Source organism: Scyliorhinus torazame, chromosome X (assembly GCF_047496885.1).
Source record: "Scyliorhinus torazame isolate Kashiwa2021f chromosome X, sScyTor2.1, whole genome shotgun sequence".
Lineage (NCBI taxonomy): Eukaryota > Metazoa > Chordata > Chondrichthyes > Carcharhiniformes > Scyliorhinidae > Scyliorhinus > Scyliorhinus torazame.
In genome coordinates, this window is record NC_092738.1 from 18,898,968 (window position 1) to 18,919,161 (window position 20,194).

Sequence of the window (20,194 nt, forward strand, 5' to 3'; positions counted from 1 at the left end):
GCTCCAACTGAACACAGACTAAACTTCTGGTTAGTATTATTTTGGAGTACAGAACTGATTAAGAGCTAGAAAATGCCATAAATGGTATGAAGGCAGTGCACTCAGAGATATAAATATTTGAACGATTCCCTGTAATGTATCTTTCCCTAACAAATCGCCCTGGATCTCTACAGTGCAAAGAAATGGGAACTGACCAATGCCAATTTTAACTGGGTGACATGTGCTGTGCGTTGGAAATGCACAATCTCTAGTATCCGCTCATCAACATGAAACATACATGCGTGAAATGACAATGCAACAAATGTATATGATCCAGCCTCAAGCAGGGGCTGACTCATACCTACCAGTTGCCAGATCCAACGATACAGACTTTAATAGGAGAAGCCATGGTGTGTTGCTGTTGTTTGAGACGGGAGCTCAGGACACTCTTGCTCTGCCGCAGCTCATTCCTGGCCAAGGGACAAAACACACACACACACACCTCTCTCTCCCACCTCCCTCAAACCCGCTCATTGGCTGGGCTTCAGGCCAAACAGGCTTTATTCCATTGCTCAGCAATCGTGGCCACTTGTATTCACAGCAGCAGCTTTTCAAGGAGCCGTGAACTCAAAAATAACGTACAGGGGAAAAGGGACTGAATTCCTGAAACACCAGTAAAGCCTGGCTACAGTTCAGATTTTAAAAAAAAACCCTGTCTAGATTGTAAATTAAAAAAAAATACACTGGAGCATTAATTCCAAGTTCAAGGTCTCGCAATTTTGTCCCCGAGATATTCGAGACTGTGAACAGTATTGGTTCCCTTATCTATAGTGGGCAGCACGATAGCACAGTGGTTAGCACAGTGGTTTCACAGCGCCAGGGTCACAGGTTCGATTCCAGGCTTGGGTCACTGCCTGTGGGGAGTCTGCGCGTTCTCCCCGTGTCTGCGTGGGTTTCCTCCGGGTGCTCCGGTTTCCTCCCACAGGTCCCGAAAGACGTGCTGTTAGATGGATTGGCCATGATAAATTGTCCCTTAGTGTCCAAAAAGGTTAGGAGGGGTTATTGGGTTACGGGGATAGGGTGGAAGTGAGGGATTAAATGGGTCGGTGCAGGCTCGATGGGCTGAATGGCCTCCTTCTGCACTGTATGTTAGCTCAGGAAAGATATACTGCCATTCATTGAAAGCAGCCTAGAGAAGCTTCACTCGGTTGATCCCGGGTATTATTTTTACGAGGGGAGGTTGAGCCTGTACTCACTGGGGTCTACAAGAATGAGAGGTGACCAGCGAGACATGTAGCATTCTCAGGAGGCTTGACAGGATAGATCATAGAATCCCTACAGTGCGGAAGGAGCCCATTCAGCCCATCTAGTCAGCACCGACTCTCTGAAAGAGCATCCTCAGCAGGCTCCCTGTAACCCCATAACCACACCTAACCTGCACATCCCTGGATACCAAGGGGCAATTGATCATGACCAATCCACCTAACTTGCACATCTTTGGACTGTGGGAGGAAACCGGAGCACCCGGAGGAAACCCACGCAGACACGGGGAGAACATGCAATTCACCCAAGATCAGAATTGAACCCGAGACCCTGGCACTGTGGGGCAGCAGTGCTAACCACTGTGCCACTGAGAAGTTGTTTCCTCTTGTGGGAGAGTCTAGGACCAGAGGGCATCATCTCAGAGTGAGGGGGTCGCCCATTTCAGACAGAAATGAGGAGGAATTTCTCAGAGGGGAGTGAATCTGTGGAATTCTTTACCGCAGAGAGCTGTAGAGGCTGGGTCGTTAAGTATGTTCAAGGCCGAGACAGACAGATTTTAATCAGTGAGGGAATCGAGGGTTATGGGGATAAGGTGGGAAAGTGGAGTTGAGGATTATCATATATCAGTCATGATCCCATTGAATGGCAGAGCAGACTCGATGGGCCGAATGGCCTTCTTCTGCTCCCACTAGCGTGAGGATGCATCAATTCCACTGCTCATCCCAATCTGACAACTGCTGTATACTCCCGAAGGAAAGACTTGCATTTATATAATATCCTTGGTCTTCTATTCTGCTCCACCTCCTTTCTAACTATATATTCTGTACATTGTTCCCCATGGTAGGCTTCTGCAGAAAGTAAGGAGGCATGAGATAGTGGGAAATTTGGCCAGTTGGATAACGAACTGGCTAACCGATAGAAGTCAGAGAGTGGTGGTGGATGGCAAATATTCAGCCTGGATCCCAGTTACCAGTGGAGTACCGCAGGGATCAGTTCTGGGTCCTCTGCTGTTTGTGATTTTCATTAATGACTTGGATGAGGGAGTTGAAGGGTGGGTCAGTAAATTTGCAGACGATACGAAGATTGGTGGAATTGTGGCTGTTGTCGGCTGCAAAGAGACATAGATAGGATGCAGAGCTGGGCTGAGAAGTGGCAGATGGAGTTTAACCCTGCAAAGTGTGAGGTTGTCCATTTTGGAAGGACAAATATGAATGCGGAATACAGGGTTAACGGTAGGGTTCTTGGCAATGTGGAGTAGCAGAGAGATCTTGGGGTCTCTGTTCATAGATCTTTGAAAGTTGCCACTCAAGTGGATAGAGCTGTGAAGAAGGCCTATGGTGTGCTAGCGTTCATTAGCAGAGGGATTGAATTTAAGAGCCGTGAGGTGATGACGCAGCTGTACAAAACCTTGGTAAGGCCACATTTGGAGTAGTGTGCGCAGTTCTGGTCACCTCATTTTAGGAAGGATGTGGAAGCTTTGGAAAAGGTGCAAAGGAGATTTACCAGGATGTTGCCTGGAATGGAGAGTAGGTCTTACGAGGAAAGGTTGAGGGTGCTGGACCTTTTCTCATTAGAACGGTGAAGGATGAGGGGAGACTTGATAGAGGTTTATAAGATGATCAGGGGAATAGATAGAGTAGACTGTCAGAGACTTTTTCCCTGGGTGGAACAAACCATTACAAGGGGATATAAATTTAAGGTTGTAGCCATCTGACATGGCCACTTCCAACTAAGCACAGAGCAACTAGCAAAGACTGATGGGTAAAATGGACAAGCCAAGAGTCAGGCAGGTTCTGAGCTTGAATGAGCTTGAAATGCATATTCGTCAGCAAAGTCCAGACGGTATCGAAACCCCGTCCCATTAGCATGTTAATCAGGCCGGTGATGGCCCATCTCCCCCAACACAAAGGACTAGTACTCCAGCAACCGGGACAGTCCCAGACAATTCGGCGCCACTCCCTGTCCAAGGGAAACGCAAACAACGGGGTCAATGACCTCTTGGGACACGCCCAGTCATCCAGATCCCCACCCTCTTTCTGAACCTTTTCTTTAATAAATTCCGCGGTTTATTTTTCTGTGTATGTAAGTCTCAGTGATAGGAAGAAATGCGATACCGCTATCGGATATTTTTTTGTATTGTAACATAAGTTTTTGGATTGTAAATAGCAGCATGAGTGTAGTCTCGTTTGAGACAGTTAGAGGTTCCCCTTTTACTGAATGCTAAATGGCCCCCTAGAGATTCTTAGACATATGTTGCTTAGGGAAATTAGGTAAATGTTTTTGGACACATAGGACAGAGTAGAGTAGAACCTGTCCTTGGTTAAGGGTACCCGGCATCCCAAGAGAACAAAGAAGACCCAGTATTGCGATCCTTCACGCTTCACGTTATGGATCACGAGGACGGAGTGTAGCCATCTGACATGGCCACTTCCAACTAAGCACAGAGCAACTCGCAAAGACTGATGGGAAAAATGGACAAGCCAAGAGTCAGGCAGGTTCTGAGTCTGAAATGCATATTCGTCTGCAAAGTCCAGACGGTATCGAAACCCCGTCCCATTAGCATGTTAATCAGACCGATTAGCAGGTGATGGCCCATCTCCCCCAACACAAAGGACTGGTACTCCAGCAACCGGGACAGTCCCAGACAATTCGGCGCCACTCCCTGTCCAAGGGAAACGCAAACAACGGGGTCAATGACCACTTGAGACATGCCCAGTCATCCAGATCCCCACCCTCTTATTGGCTAAGGAATCGAACAGTGATCAGGGATCATGCAAATAGTAAGGCCCAAATCGAAGGACCGACCAAAAGAGCGCGAAAGCCCACAAGTATAAAGGAAAAGTTTGCCATATGCTCGCTCTCTTTTGGCCTTGGTACCCTGGTCAATGCCATTGCCAACTGCAGCAACACCAGAAGCAAGTTCGAGTTCAATGCCCACTACCAGAAGGACGAGCCCAGCCGAGCAGCAGGTACCACTTCGAACCCAAGAGATCCTGAACAGCGGCCACTGTTTCCTGACCTAAGCCGGGTGCCCGAAGTACAGGTTGTCTTAGTAATAGGTGTAGTTAACTAGTAGTGTTTATGTTGCATGATTGATTGTCTGTAAATAAAGTACCCTTGACCTTCCTTGAACTAACTAACTGGTGTTTGGCTCTTTGATCGATAGCCGGTTGAAACTTGTGGTGGTATCATTCGACACCTGGTGACTCTGAGCATTCGGATAGAGATAGCATAGAAAGAAAGGCTAATTCACTGATTGCCCTAATTGGAACAGAGCCAGAGTAAAGAGCATAGTAAAGAGAAAACGCACAACAAGGTGAAGGGTGGAAGATATAGGAGGGATGTCAGAGGTAGGTTCTTTACCCAGAGAGTAGTGGGGGCATGGAATGCACAGCCTGTGGAAGTAGTTGAGTCGGAAACACTTGGGACCTTCAAGCAGCTATTGGACAGGTACATGGAGTACGGTAGTATGATGGGGTGTAGATTAAATTGTTCTTAATCTAGGACAAAAGTTCGGCAACCCCCACAACGCTCACACACATCCTCTACTCCTTCAAAGAATCAGCTCATCCTCGCCCTCGTGAGGTGTGCTCTGTACACCACCTTCAGCTGTATCAGCCCCAACCTCGCACACGAGGTGGAGACATTCATTCTCCGGAGCACCTCACACCGGAACCCCTCCTCCATAACCTCTCTCAGCTCTTCCTCCCACTTTGCTTTGTTCCCTTCCAGTGGTGCCTACTCCTCTTCCAAAATAGCTCCGTACACCGGTGACACGGCCCCCTTCTCCAGTCCCCTTGTCATCAACACCTCCTCCAGCAATGTGCAGGCCGGTTCCTCTGGGAAGCTCTGTATCTCCTTCCTGGCAAAATCTCAAACCTGCATGCACCTAAACATTTCCCCCTGCTCCAGCCCATACTTCGCTTCCAGTTCCTTCAAACCGACCCCGAAGAAACAAATCTTTTAGCGTCTTAATCCCCTTGGTAACCTTGTTTTTAAACAATTCATTCATGGCATGTGGGCGTCGCCGGCTGGGCCGGCATTTGTTGCCCATCCCTAATTGCCCTTGAACTGAGTGTCTCGCTCGGCCATTTTAGAGGGCACTTAAAGAGTCAACCACCTATCTGTGGACCTGGAGTTACATGTAGGGCAGACCAGGTAAAGATAGTAGATTTCCTTCTCTAAAGGCTATCAGTGAACCCGATGGGTCTCCACAACACATAGCACAGTAGTTAGCACTGTTGCTTCACAGCACCAGGGTCCCAGGTTCGATTCCCGGCTTGGGTCACTGTCTGTGCGGAGTCTGCACGTTCTCCCCGTGCCTGCGTGGGTTTCCTCCGGGTGCTCCGGTTTCCTCCCACAGTCCAAAGACGTGCAGGTTAGGTGGATTGGCCATGTAAAAAAAGGTTAGGAGGGGTTATTGGGTTACGGCGATAGGGTGGAAGTGAGGGCTTAAGTGGGTCGGTGCAGACTCAATGGGCCGAATGGCTTCCTTCTGCACTGTATGTTCGATGTAACTCCACCTAACCTGTACAACCTTGGACTGTGGAAAGAAACTGGAGCACCTGGAGGAAACCCACGCAGACACAGGGAGAAAGTGCAAACTCCGTACAGTCACCCAAGGTCAGATGGGTCCCTGGTGTGGTGACACAGCAGTGCTAACCACTGTGCCAGCCCAACAATTCCAGATTTTTTTTACACTGAATTCAAATTTTACCACTGCCAATGTCGGATTCGAAACCGGGGCCCCAGAGCACTACCCTGGGTCTCTGGATTAGTAGGCTAGAAACAATGTCACTCTACCATTGCCTCGCCAAAAGAATCGATCAACCTCTGCCTTAAAAATACTGAATGACCCTGCCTCCACCACTCTCTGAGAGTCACAACATTGAGAAAAATATTCATTGTCACCTCCGTCTTAGAAGGTATTTTTAAACTACCCAACACATCATACGAACTAGAATCATTAACTCTCTTCGTCGCTCTACCGATGCTGCCAGATCTGCTGAGATTTTCTGTTTGAACTCCCTCAGCACAGCCCTGGAGCAACAGCCTACATTCTGTGCTCAGGCCTGTGAAGTTGGATATGAACCCACAACCCAAGGAGGGTAAAGTACGATAGCTGTCACCTGATTAGAGATCAAAGAAAACTGGTGTATGCAACCAAAGTAAAACTAAATACTACCTTCTTCCTCCCCCCCCTCACAAACAGCAGATATCAACAGAAGTGACTTTGAAATCAATAATTAAATCAGTGGTTCAGTTGCTGCCTTCATTATCAGGTCCCTTGTCTCGATTGCAATTATTTAACCACTCACCACTATTAATTACTTGAGAAGTTGGTCTGAATTCCAAGTTATCAATCATTGCTACCTACTTAAAAAAAAAATAGAGTACCCAATTTTTTTTTTTCCAATTAAGGGGCAATTTAGCGTGGCCAATCCACCTACCCGCACATCTTTGGGTTTAACATAGAATTTACAGTGCAGAAGGAGGCCATTCGGCCCATCGAGACTGCACCGGCTCTTGGAAAGAGCACCCTACCCAAGGTCAACACCTCCACCCGATTCCCATAACCCAGTAACCCCACCCAACACTAAGGGCAAAGGTTGTGGGGGTGAAACCCACGCAGACCGGGGGAGAATGTGCAAACCACACGGACAGTGACCTAGGGCCAGGATTCAAACCCGGGTTCCCAGCACCGCAGTCCCAGTGCTAACCACTGTGCCATGTGCCACCCCCATTGCTACCTAGAACATAGAACATTACAGCGCAGTACAGGCCCTTCGGCCCTCGATGTTGCGCCGACCTGTGAAACCACTCTAAAGCCCATCTACACTATTCCCTTATTGTCCATATGTCTATCCAATGACCATTTGAATGCCCTTAGTGTTGGCGAGTCTACTACTGTTGCAGGCAGGGCATTCCACGCCCTTACTACACTCCGAGTAAAGAACCTACCTCTGTCTTATATCTATCTCCCCTCAATTTAAAGGTATGTCCCCTTGTGCTGGACATTACCATCCGAGGAAAAAGGCTCTCACTGTCCACCCTATCCAATCCTCTGATCATCTTGTATGCCTCAGTTAAGTCACCTCTTAACCTTCTTCTCTCTAACGAAAACAGCCTCAAGTCCCTCAGCCTTTCCTCATAAGATCTTCCCTCCATACCAGGCAACATTCTGGTAAATCTCCTCTGCACCTACTTTAAGTGGTTCAGTAAAAGATTATAAAATACTTGCATTTATATTGTGTTCCACTATCACCAACATCGCAAAGTGTCTTAAAGCCAATTAATTGCTTTTGAAGTATATTAGTCACTGTTTTAATGTAGGAAGTGTTTTCCATACACAAGTGTCAAAAGTGGATGAATCACCAATTATCAAGACTCCTCAGTTTGAAATGAGCATACATTCCACCCCCCCCCCCCCCACCCCCCACCCTCTTCCTTCAGCCATATTTGCAAAACAGTTTGAAAAATAAATCCAGACCTCATTAAATTTGAGTCACAATCCACTTGTTCAGATTGAAATGACTTGCTCTGCCACAGCCATTGTCATTTGCGCTTAAGTGCACTGGGCCCAGAGAAAGGCCTTGTCCACAGTGCGGCTGTCGGAGAGACCTGCACGGCTTTTGATGCGCACGTCATTTTCACATGGGCATATTGAACGGCTCGTGATGTGGCTGATGAATGTTGCAGTCCTGCGGGTGAGACAGAGCTGGGTTGCTGTGTCTGTACAAGCTCTATGACAAAGGTTCAGAGAGGGGAATCAAAGGTTTACCTTTTAAGGATGTTCTTGAACAAGAGATATTGGGGTCAGACCAGCAAAAGAAAAATGTGCTTTTCACAGCCTCACGATGTCCCAATGAAGTGCCTTTGAAGTATAATTACTCTCATCGTGTAGGAAACGTGAGATAATTTGCGCAATAAGGTCCCACAACAGTCCTACAGTGCAGGAGGCCATTTGGCCCATCGAGTCTGCACTGTCCCTCTGAAAGAGTATTCCACCCAAGCTCACTTCCCACCCTATCCCAATAACCCCTTAACCTAACTTACACATCTTTTTTGAACACTAAGGGGCAATTTAGCACGGCCAATCCACCTGCACATCTTTGGACTGCAGGAGGAAACCAGAGCATAGATAAATCAGGCACTCTGCTATTTGGAGCCCAATTTAAACACTGCTGGCTGGGTTCCCTGGGAGTTGGGAAACTTGGCAGTGAAGTCAAGGCAGGGGTATTCGCTAATCCATCTTGTTGGCAGCTTTAAAAGGACTGCACCATCCAGCAATGTGACTTTGACCAGATCATCTGTTTGAGGTGTCAGTTGATAAATGGATATTGAGCAGGACACCAGGGAGAATTCACCGATACGTCTTCGAATGGTGGCATCGGATCTTTTACATAAGGTGGCAGACGGCCTTGGCGTAGCTTCTCATCCACTTCTGACAGTGCCGTGTCAGCGTAGATTGTGCGCTCAAATTTCGAGTGGTACTTTAACCTACGACCTTTCGCCTCAAGAGACAAAACTGCTACCACTTCACCATGACTGACTTTACCGTAGGGTGTGATTTGCGCTCGAAGATTGGAGTTTTGCGCTTAGTTGCACCTTACCCAGTGATAAAGGAACTCTGCTCATGCAGGCAAATGTTGGGCAAGAACAAATGATTCTTTGCAAGTAGTCCAGTCTGTGCTCGCGTTCGCTGATCAATGCAGGATGGATACTCAGGGACTAGCATTGGCCTCAACAATCGAGGGAGAAAAAGAGCACTCCTGATCACTTTGTAGCTGTAAATATGTGCATGGACGTTGGGTGGGGGTGGGATGAAACTCGAGCACAACATCCTCGCAATGTTGGAACAGCGTGCCAATATTAGAATGATCAGTCAATACCGCTTGGCAAAAGAAATTAAACGCATTCAAATTTCACATAAAGTCAGGACTTAGCTCCATGTCATTTGGAACTTCACATCAATGTAATAAACTGCTAGCCGACTGTGAAGTCAAGTTTAAAATTTTCCAATTTGAATAGTCATACGGCCCCCGGAGGTGGGCTTGCATCTTGCACGAGGGAGTCAATCCCCACCTGACTCTGGAGTTACATGACCATGCACGCCCTTGAGCTTCCAAAGCCACCGTCGACAAAAAGGTGCTGGTGCAACACCATTCACTGACTGCCTAAGTTACGGACTGGCTCTTTCATATTCAAGAATGTTAATGCAAATATTTTTGCTCCTATCCATTTTCAATTCCCTTTCCCTCTGTCCTTTTGATGAGAGGTTAAACCGAGACTCCATCTGCCTGCTCAAGGACCATAACGCTGACAACGGGGCAGCCCTCCCACTGGTCTGGTCAACCATAAACTGGTCATTCCAGCTCATTCCTGTTTGTAGGGCTCTGCATGCTACAGAATCCATAGCACAGCAAGAGGTGGCAATGACAGAGCATCACAGTGCCAATCAATGACAGCACTCCGAGCAAATGTTCTCCATGTGACGACCATAGATTTGAAGTCATTTTGGTCACACTGTCAAGTTCTCTTTATCATTGACGTTACAGTGGAAATTACAAGTGGTGGGTCTCACTGACCATAATCGCACTTCGCAACAAACAGCCGCTGAACATTGCAGGGTTTATATTCAATCGTCTGAGGATCGACACACTTGAGGCTTCCCACTGCGAACCCATTAAAACAGGCTCGAGAAGCAAAAGAACTGATGTCACTCTTTCGGTTTACCCAACTGAACACTTCAAGGCAAATTTGCTGGATTTTCAACAAAAGGTTTCAAGTGCTACAAGAGACATGTATTAGAAAATCACATTATTTAGATTTTCATTTTGAATGCTGGCTGCATGTTTGATAATGGGGGGGGGGGGGACAATATAAAAAAACGTATATTTGTATATTGTTTTTTACTTTAGATTACCCAATTATCTTTTTCCATTTAAGGGGCAATTTAGCGTGGCGAATTCACCTACCCTGCACATCTTTGGGTTGTGGGGGTAAGACCCACGCAGACGTGGGGAGAAAGTGCAAACTCCACACGGACAGTGACCCAGGGCCGAACCCGGGTTTTTGGCACCGTGAGGCAGAAATGCTAACCGCTGCACCACCGCACCGCTATATTTGTATATTAAAGGTGCACAACGTCATCAAGTTTTCAGAAAGTGCAGTCAGTCCTTCGGAAGCCAGTAGAAGTCAAAGACCAAGACATATTTGGTGAATTGATGTTTTTGCAATAAGACAACCGTGAAGCAGACAGCTTAAGTTGCTACCAGTAAAATTTTAGATTTCTACCCCCACATATACGGATAGCCCAGATTGTTTGGACATTGGGGAATTTTGTTGGCGTGGAGAAAGAGGAAAACCTCTGTGTTTTATGCAGCAACGTCAGAATACACCAACTGGATTCATCAGTGATTAGCTATAAACATTAATTGCCTGTCTGATTTCAACAAATTTGTAATCCCCATCACCATCCCAAAAGAAATATCACACTTTAGGCTTCTCACATGTACCAATTCAGTTAATTTCTCATGCGTAACAAGTTGGTGGCCGCTTATCTGCCAACACAGAATATGGCTAGACCCAAAACACTTCTGGAATAACATTGAGTGACATTGGGACCTCCTGTAATTTCCAAGAACCTGCTCATTTGTTACTGTAATGGATATAAACCTATTGCAACCCCCTTCAACATTTGAAGCTGCAGCTCAATTCGTTTGTTAAAAGAATTGAATTAGTTTGCAAATGTGGATCAAAATGCTGCAGGAACAGCCTTGCGTTGCTACGCACACCCAGCCGCTTCCCAATTTAGCATTAAATGCAGATGTACACTACAGTAAATCAGACAGCAACATTCTGTATTGAAGGTTTTATTAAAACTGAGTGACACATACAAGCGTACAGTACAAAAGTCTGGTCCCTCAAAATACTACTCAGTAAAAATACAGTTTATTGCAGCAATAACTGCAGAGCTTCAACTGTCTAAATACAGCTTCTGTTAGTGACTACTCCCATCCTAACCACAGTTATACCATACTTGGAGTGAAGGCAAGGAAGAGTTTGAAACCCAATTACCTTCAGATTTAATTTTTTTTTAATCCCATTCTTAAAGTTACAAAGCTAATGCGCAGAGTGGACAGGGCAAACCCTTAATCCATCTCGTTGCTTGCCCCAAAAAACAACTCAAATTGAAGCCACTTCACAGTCCCCACAAGAGAGACATTCAAGATCCAAGCTGACAAGAAAAGGCATCACACCTCATCTTGGGCTTGATCGGACGCTTGATCTTAGCCAAAAGGCCGAGAAGCGATTTCTTCTACATTTGGGAATGTAGAATGGGAATGGGCAGCTCCCCCAGCCCAGCTCCATGAGCAAGCTTAGATACGGACCACTGTGGTAAACACTGATGGAGGACCACAAGAACGGATTGGAGTGGATACCCACACGTGAGCACTTTCCTGAAGTGACCAGGCAGTGATCAGGAGTAGGGAAGTCTGGCTAATTCTTTTTGCTCTCCAGCCTGGGGACATGGGAGGCCAATGGCCGGACCTCAATCCTGCCCCAGCTAAAACCAGGCCAACTCAGATCAAATTACCAAGTGAACTATTCACCTATTCATGCTTGGTGTAAGCATTTCATAGGGTACCCTTCCCCACTGAGGCACCTCGCTTTTTGGGACATTTTTATTTTAAACAAAAAGATTATTTCTTGGAGATGAATGATCACCTGGGGATACAGAATTTAAAAAGGAAGAAAATTCTAAAATGGCCACCAGATCAACAAGGATTAAAAAAACTTGAGGACTTCTCAGTTTACGGTGCAGAAACAAACATTGGGGTCGTCATGGGAAGGTTGAACAACTCCGTCCCATTCTCATTTAGATTTAGTTGCACAAATCGCACTTTTTAAATTTAGAACAATTTTTTTCAGCCAACTCCTGGCACAATTCACCTTCCCACTATCTCTTTCAGCTGATCACTATCGAAGAGCTGGATAGAGTGACAGTAGGCAAAGCAGCTACAAAGGGCATTAGAGTGCCGTCTGTCAGGTGGGTAGCGCACAAGCAATTGCTTAATGTTAACGGTTAAAGCGTACACACCCATTTGTTCAAACTATGGGGATTTGTACAATTCATCCTTGCAATTAATTTCTTTCAAATTGCGAGCTGGGGGAACCCGGTTTACCCCACTTTGGAAGATAGCATCAACTCTTTCGAAGTTGAATGGTAGAATTGAGTTAGAATGGGCCGAAGTGAAAAAAACTTATTTCAATGTCACAAAGTTAATAATGGCTAATAATGTGGTTCACATGGAAGAGGGATCACACATGGATCAGCATAAGCTGCTACAATGTTGCTGCAAAGACCAACAATGGTTGCGTATCAGTTTGTAACCCCGTCACTTTTTCAAACTAATTAACCTTTAAATCACTACAAAATATTGACGACTATGAATCTGCGCTCTTCCAAAACTTAGTCCAATTGTTGCAGTTGGTGCAACCATCGGACTGGGTTTCGATCACTGCTACATGAATTTACATGCATGTTCACAGAGGTAAAAGGTTACATGGCAAGGACAAAAATTGACTGACCATTTAGTGCCTTGATCAAGACTGAGGTGTGTGTTGAAAAGTTCCCGAGCATCACCAGCCTGCCACAGTTATTACTATGGCCACTCAACAGAATTGTACTGAGTTCTATTAAGACTAATGCAAAGTGCAAGGGTGATGTTTAGGGGAACAGCGCACACAAATCTTTAAGTTAAAGAACTGAACAATACATGAACAAGGGAACATATGCAATAACTTTTATCAATGCGCCAGATAAAGCAACTACAGCCAAGATGGCCATCTTTACATTGGAATTGCACACAACAGCTTTCTCGTCTAAAGCCCGACAAAATTATCCCTTCATTTCTGGCATTGATAGGAGTCAGGAGGAATAAAGAAAAACGCAAAATACATTCGACCCAGTTATATAAAGCAGCACTGGAGTGATTTTTAAAGTCATTCATTAATTTGAGAGTAAAACTCATTTTAAACTCGTGTAACTTGTTGCTTGTCAAATACTAACGAGAAGAAATTCAAACCAGAGAAAATGAAACAAGGAAAGCAATGTTTCGGTCAAATTAGAATCAGCTTTCAGAAGGAACAAGACAGAGGAAGAATGCATTGGAGGTCGAAGAATTAATAAGTCTATGTTACTTGCAAGCTAGTGATTGTTTGGGTTTTTAAAAAAAAAAATGTTGCAACCTAGCATGGCCCCTAACAGTTGGCATAATTTAGCGCTGACATGAAGGGGTAAAGAAGTAGACCACTGGCTCACTGACATTCAGGAACACTCCATTGCTAAAAAGATGTCAAAGAAGGTAGCTGGAATCACAGTTTGTGGTCAAAATACTTGCCACGTTCAACACAAAGCCACTTACACTAAAACAAAATGCAGCAAAGTAAGCAGGTATAACATTAAATCTGTCAGATCTAGTTTGCTAATGTGTCACTATTAATAGTACGACTAGGTCATTTATATACCATTTTACATAGTTACTGAGGTCACCACTTGTGGTTTATACTTCCCCAAATGCCAATATAAGCTAACTTTATTTTCTAATCCTATGCTGTTTTATAAAGGGAACATGTCAGTTGTACTAAAAGGTAGCAAAGAACACTTCAGGAGTACAAGGGCTATGCGGTGATTTATTTTGTGCAAGTGATGCATGTAGTTTTACAGTTTGTACACTGTAACGGAAATCTTTGTGCACTTATAAAACTGCGTTCAACCGTGAACCCAGACATCTCATGTCAACTGTTGCCACTCATGGGACGAGGCCACACAGATCGCTTATGTGTTACGGATGCCGAGGGCTTGCTCAAGCTCCTGTCGTCTCTGCTGCACCTAAAACAAAGGAGAAAGTAAGTTGCTAATCGGGCTTTAGGGCAACAACTGCAACACAAAACCCGTGTGCATTCTGATGTCTCCGGCTTTGGCAGAAACAGCAGGCAATGGCGCACTGTCCCCGTCACTACGTTCTCCTGGGCCTCCTCGGTGAGCAACAAGGCAGCCCAAAGTAAGGCCCATTTCCTTTTTAAATTTAGAGTACCCAATTCTTTTCCCCCCTCCAATTAAGGGGTAGTTTAGCGCGGCCAATCCACGTACCCTGCACATCTTTGGGTTGTGGGGGCGAGACCCAGGCAGACAAGGGGAGAATGTGCAAACTCCACATGGGCAGTGACATGGGGTCGGGATCGAACCCGGGTCCTTGGCACCATGAGGGAGTAGTGCTAACCACTGCACCACCGTGCTGCCCTAAGGCTGGCCCGTTTAAGGTCACATACGGAAGACACCAACTGGCATATCTGAATTGAACTGGGAAGAGTGATGGCAGGAGGCACGACGGAGAGACCCCAAAGGTCTCCTTTTTGTTGCTGTTGGTCAAGGTGCTGTCATAGTGCTCCACAAAAGTAGTCTAGATCCCGATCACCTTGCCTGCAATTTACCTTCTTTAAGTCCAGAGCCAGAGAATTGCCCAGGAAGTTTTGGGGGGGGGGGGTTATTAATGCTTCAAGAACATAATCTGAAGCTTAAAGCCAGGCATTCGAGTGAAATTAGCAAACACTTCGATCCACAAAGGAAGTTTGGAATTGGCTTCTACAAATGGTAGATGACATTGCGGCAATTGCTAATTTTAACCTTGGGTGTTGGAAGTCTGGTTGTAGTTATTTTTTCCCCCCCCTTAAAAAGTTAACTCCAGAGAACAGAAACAGCAATTGGAAGTTGGCCACATTTGACAACCAGAAATGAACAGGGCTCATGACATTGATTTAAAGGTCATAACTGTTATTTTTAACAGATGGGGAAGACTCGAGGATAATTAAGTCAAATGAATGTACAGGATGGGGGCAATGAAGCTTATATCCATATTTTCACAGTAACTTCATTACAGTGTTAATGCAAGCCGACTTGTGACACTAATAAAGATTACCTGCCATCCAATGCTCATCTATCCCAATTGCTCAATCTGTCAGACTGAACTTTGAAGCCCATGTCTAGGTGTTAATTTGGTTCAGTTGGCATCACTCTTGGCTGAAGCAGCTCAGGGCTCAAACCTCATTCCAGGCCTTGTACCCAATCTAACCTGACAATTTACTGCAGGACTGAGGGAGTGCTGCAGGATGCTAAACATAGGCCCAAGGATTCCATGACACAATGAACAGGGAAATATCCTGGTACCCTGGTCAACACTTATCTCAACTAACGGATTTAAAGACCAATTAATATTTACAGATTGCAGGGCCGTGCATACTTTACAAGTGACCACGCCTCAAAAGTAATGAAGTGTCCTGAAGGGCAGCTTTTCCTCCCTTCAATGTTGCAGTTAACGGGCTGGATTTTGTGGGGGGTGGGGGTGATGGCAAACTGCCAGCATTTGCCTTCATTACCCCTTTGAAGCTTCAGGATATCGGGTACGCACAAATTGGCATGGAAATCCGAAAGTTGCAGTGTGCTCACTCAGGATTCTGCCGGGGCTGGCAATCACTGAAATCAAGGAGAATTTCAACTTCCCTCCCAGCCCATCTCTGTTCAATTCGGTATAACTGGATTTTTAACAGTGCGTGATGAATAACATTTGATGAACTAAGCAGGCCCAAAAAAAAAACATAATCCTGGAATGCTGTCAAATGATTAATTAGTAGATTGTGAAAGTTAATTTTCCAAGAAAGGTTTTCCCACAATATTTTAGTTTCGATCTTCAACCCCAATGTTTAAATTGCTCGATGTAAAAAGATTTTATCGGAATGTTTTTTGCTTCCTGTTTGTCTGTCTGTGAAAACCTTTTATGCGATTGGCTGCTCGGTCAGGCTAATGCCATGCGTACAGCTCCGTGCTAGGAATCTCCAACAATCAGTTGCAGCATCACTGCATGGTGAGAGCGGTGAATTTATCACTTTTTAAAAAAAGCACAAGTGTCTTCCCCCTTTTTGCTAAAGCAGCCATGTTTGTGGTCTCTGAGCATGACTGCCATTTTGCATCCAATTATGGACAGCTGTGCACTCAGGCCTGATCAGGAACAATGTTGGCACTACCCCAAACTCAATCACACCTGGTGGAGGTTGGCATTTCAGGTACGAGACAATACCGAGCAGATCTAAACTCAGGTTTAGGAAGAATGGAAAATATTCTAACTCAACAGTGCCGCCAAGCTCCTAACTCAAGTACTGCTAAGCAATTAGAACAAAGATTTCACCCAATGATGGCTGAGTCGGATCACATTCTTACCTTGGAATAGAAGTATCTGCAGACAGCTTCTTGAGCCCAGGGCTGGAAGTAGAACTCTGCTCTGCGCTCCTCCTCCGGGTTTCCTACCACATCAGTCATAGACTACAAATACAAAATATCAAACAAGTGACTGGAATAGACAGATGCAACTTAAAAATAAATGGTGTTGAAGGTTCCCAAGATTCTACGCAAGTCACTAGTGTAGGCCGAATTCACTCGCTATCAAAATGTCAGAGGGGGGTTGGAAGGCTGGTTGACATTTGCACGTTGCATTTCATTAGCGCATCACAAACACACAGGATCAGAGATGCAGCTGAACGCCACCTTTCTGCCACTTCATGCTGTAGAACAAAGCGCAAATAGCAAATTTTGCAATGTAGAGTGGCTGGAAAAAAAGTGAAGCAAATACTCAAATTTGTTTTGGGGAGTAATGCTAGAAAGCAAGGGACAATGTGAGGACAAAGTGCATCGTTAGTAAAGTAACCAAGTTATGGCTTACTGTCTTATAATCGGTACGTACATAGGAACATAGAACCAGGAGTGGCCAACAGCCTGCTGCACTATTGAATGAGAAACCAACAGATTTGTACCATGAAGACAGTCTCTTACTCTGTTGCAACATTTGAAGATTTGAGACCAAATCACAGTCCCCAAGTTATCTGTTGCAGAAATAAAATCCATAAAAAGTGCTTGCTTTTGATGTTCTTTTTCAGAATGCTTTGCGTGTTGCCTTACAAGTGCTTCATCGAGACTTTCCAAAACAAATTTGTCTACAGGGTGCGGCTTGGCCTTCTAATAGCGAGTGTTTGGAAATTGGAGTGGCATTGAGAATGTAGTGCGAGATTCAATCACGTGCAGGTCAGACCAGTTAGGTTTTTAAAACAATGCAGCAGCTTGCTTGTGCGCGCTCTCTCCTTCCTGGTACCAGCCCACAAACGGCGAGATTGACATTTAAATGTCACAGCTTGCCACAGTGGGAATTGAATTCACGACTCCTGGCTTGCTAGCCCGGTGGCTGCCAGCCACAGTTCTACCGTTGGCCTCAGAGTGGCGATGCAGAATACTGTAGGAATCACTTGGTAGGATTAAAAGGCAGAGACGATCAAGAGAAGCCAGGGCTCAGCATGGCAGAACTATCAGAGGTTCTGCAATGTGATGCTCCAGTCAAATTGCAGTGCCACTGACAACTAGCCTTGCCACTGGCAGACCGCTACACGAGGTCACAACCACGCCTTGGACATAGCTACCCCTGTACTCCAGCTACAGGGAGACTGGGAGCTCACTCACACAGGCCACCAATGCACTTGTCTCGCGTTCCTTCCGATCAGGCAGAATTGATGAGTGTCATGCAGTTGGTGCTGGTGCCCTGAATTTAGCTGCACAGTGTCAATGGCTCAAATTTGGAGCATCCAACGCATGGTTGTAACGCTCAAGAGAAAGAGGCTGTGTGAATGTGGCAGTAAGGAGCAGTTCTTCATGGTTTTAAACAAATATGCAGTTACAGCCAACTGATATCGAAGGTTAAACATTCAAAATCTAGTTTGTATTCAAACGTTCCCCACTTGAGTAATAGTCAAGCAGGAACTAATGAATAGTGTGTGCCTCTTGTACCCACCAGGACAAGTCTAGAACGAGACCAATGCTGTCCATGGCAATTCGAGCCATCGAACTTTTGCTTTGCGCAGTGAGCTTGACAAAAGGAAAAGATTCCAGTTCTATTAGGACAAAGTCCATTTACACATTTTTAAACCAAGAAAAGCTGGCGGTAGCAGCAGGAATTTGCGCTGCTCTCTGTCGACATAAATGATTCATTTGCACATGGGCAGAGAAATGTCATCAAGATCTGCTGATAACATCAAATTAAGGGGTATATTAAACAGTGGAAAGAATGCAAAAAAGGTACAGGGGACTGGGTAGAACCTCAGTATAGATATGCAAAATTCAAAATTGATGGTGGGAGGATGCGAGATAGAACAGAAATATATCCTAAACAGTAAAATTCTCTCGAGTTCAGCAACATAGACCTAGGGGTGCAGATAGTTAGAAGTTTAGAATCAAAAGGGCTAATGGGATCCTGGATTTCATATACAAGGGCACGGAATACAAAATCAAGAGATAGAACATAGAACGATACAGCGCAGTACAGGCCCTTCGGCCCACAATGTTGCACTGAAACAAAAGCCATCTAACCTACACAATGCCATTATCACCCATATGCTTATCCAATAAACTTTTAAATGCCCTCAATGTTGGCGAGTTCACTACTGTTGCAGGTAGGGCATTCCACGGCCTCACCACTCTTTGCGTAAAGAACCTACCTCTGACCTCTGTCCTATATCTATTACCCCTCAGTTTAAAGCTATGTCCCCTCGTGCCAGCCATTTCCATCCGCGGGAGAAGGCTCTCACTGTCCACCCTATCTAACCCCCTGATCATTTTGTATGCCTATATTAAGTCTCCTCTTAACCTTCTTCTCTCCAACGAAAACAACCTCAAGTCCATCAGCCTTTCCTCATAAGATTTTCCCTCCATACCACGCAACATCCTGGTAAATCTCCTCTGTACCCGCTCCAAAGCCTCCACGTCCTTCCTATAATGCGGTGACCAGAACTGTACGCAATACTCCAAATGCGGCCGTACCAGAGTTTTGTACAGCTGCAACATGACCTCCTGACTCCGGAACTCAATCCCGCTACCAATAAAGGCCAACACTCCATAGGCCTTCTTCACAACCCTATCAACCTGGGTGGCAACTTTCAAGGATCTATGTACATGGACACCTGGATCCCTCTGCTCATCCACACTTCCAAGAACTTTACCATTAGCCAAATATTCCGCATTCCTGTTATTCCTTCCAAAGTGAATCACCTCACACTTCTCTCCATTAAACTCCATTTGCCACCTCAGCCCAGCTCTGCAGCTTATCTATGTCCCTCTGTAACCTGCTACATCCTTCCACACTGTCGACAACACCACCGACTTTAGTATCGTCTGCAAATTTACTCACCCACCCTTCTGCGCCTTCCTCTAGGTCATTGATAAAAATGACAAACAGCAACGGCCCCAGAACAGATCCTTGTGGTACGCCACTTGTAACTGAACTCCATTCTGAACATTTCCCATCAACCACCACCCTCGGTCTTCTTTCAGCTAGCCAATTTCCGATCCACATCTCTAAATCACCCTCAATCCCCAGCCTCCGTATTTTCTGCAATAGCCTACCGTGGGGAACCTTATCAAACGCTTTACTGAAATCCATATACGCCACATCAACTGCTCTACCCTCGTCTACCTGTTCAGTCACCTTCTCAAAGAACTCGATAAGGTTTGTGAGGCATGACCTACCCTTCACAAAGCCATGCTGACTATCCCTGATCATATTATTCCTATCTAGATGATTATAAATCTTGTCTCTTATAATCCCCTCCAAGACTTTACCCACTACAGACGTGAGGCTCACCGGTCTATAGTTGCCGGGGTTGTCTCTGCTCCCCTTTTTGAACAAAGGGACCACATTTGCTATCCTCCAGTCCTCTGGCACTATTCCTGTAGCCAATGATGACAAAAATCAAAGCCAAAGGTCCAGCAATCTCTTCCCTGGCCTCCCAGAGAATCCTAGGATAAATCCCATCAGGCCCCGGGGACTTATCTATTTTCAGCCTGTCCAGAATT

General features: G+C 45.5%; 2 protein-coding genes across 3 annotated transcripts in view; both read right to left on the bottom strand.

Moving 5' to 3' along the window:
• The window catches only part of LOC140405413 (glycerol-3-phosphate dehydrogenase [NAD(+)], cytoplasmic-like), a 46,142-nt gene extending 45,675 nt beyond the window's left edge, over window positions 1–467 (bottom strand). Inside the window, exon 1 of the mRNA XM_072493784.1 lies at window positions 345–467. Within this exon, the coding sequence (XP_072349885.1) occupies window positions 345–388 (44 nt within the window). The 5' untranslated portion in view covers window positions 389–467. The remainder of the gene's footprint in view (window positions 1–344) is intronic.
• A 10,634-nt stretch (window positions 468–11,101) lies between these two features.
• The window catches only part of smarcd1 (SWI/SNF related BAF chromatin remodeling complex subunit D1), a 76,995-nt gene continuing 67,902 nt past the window's right edge, over window positions 11,102–20,194 (bottom strand). For both annotated transcript variants that reach the window (XM_072493782.1, XM_072493783.1), the window contains exons 12-13: window positions 16,523–16,624; window positions 11,102–14,140 (exon numbers count right to left, since the gene is read on the bottom strand). In XM_072493782.1, the coding sequence (XP_072349883.1) occupies window positions 14,087–14,140; window positions 16,523–16,624 (156 nt within the window). In that variant the 3' untranslated portion in view covers window positions 11,102–14,086. The remainder of the gene's footprint in view (window positions 14,141–16,522; window positions 16,625–20,194) is intronic.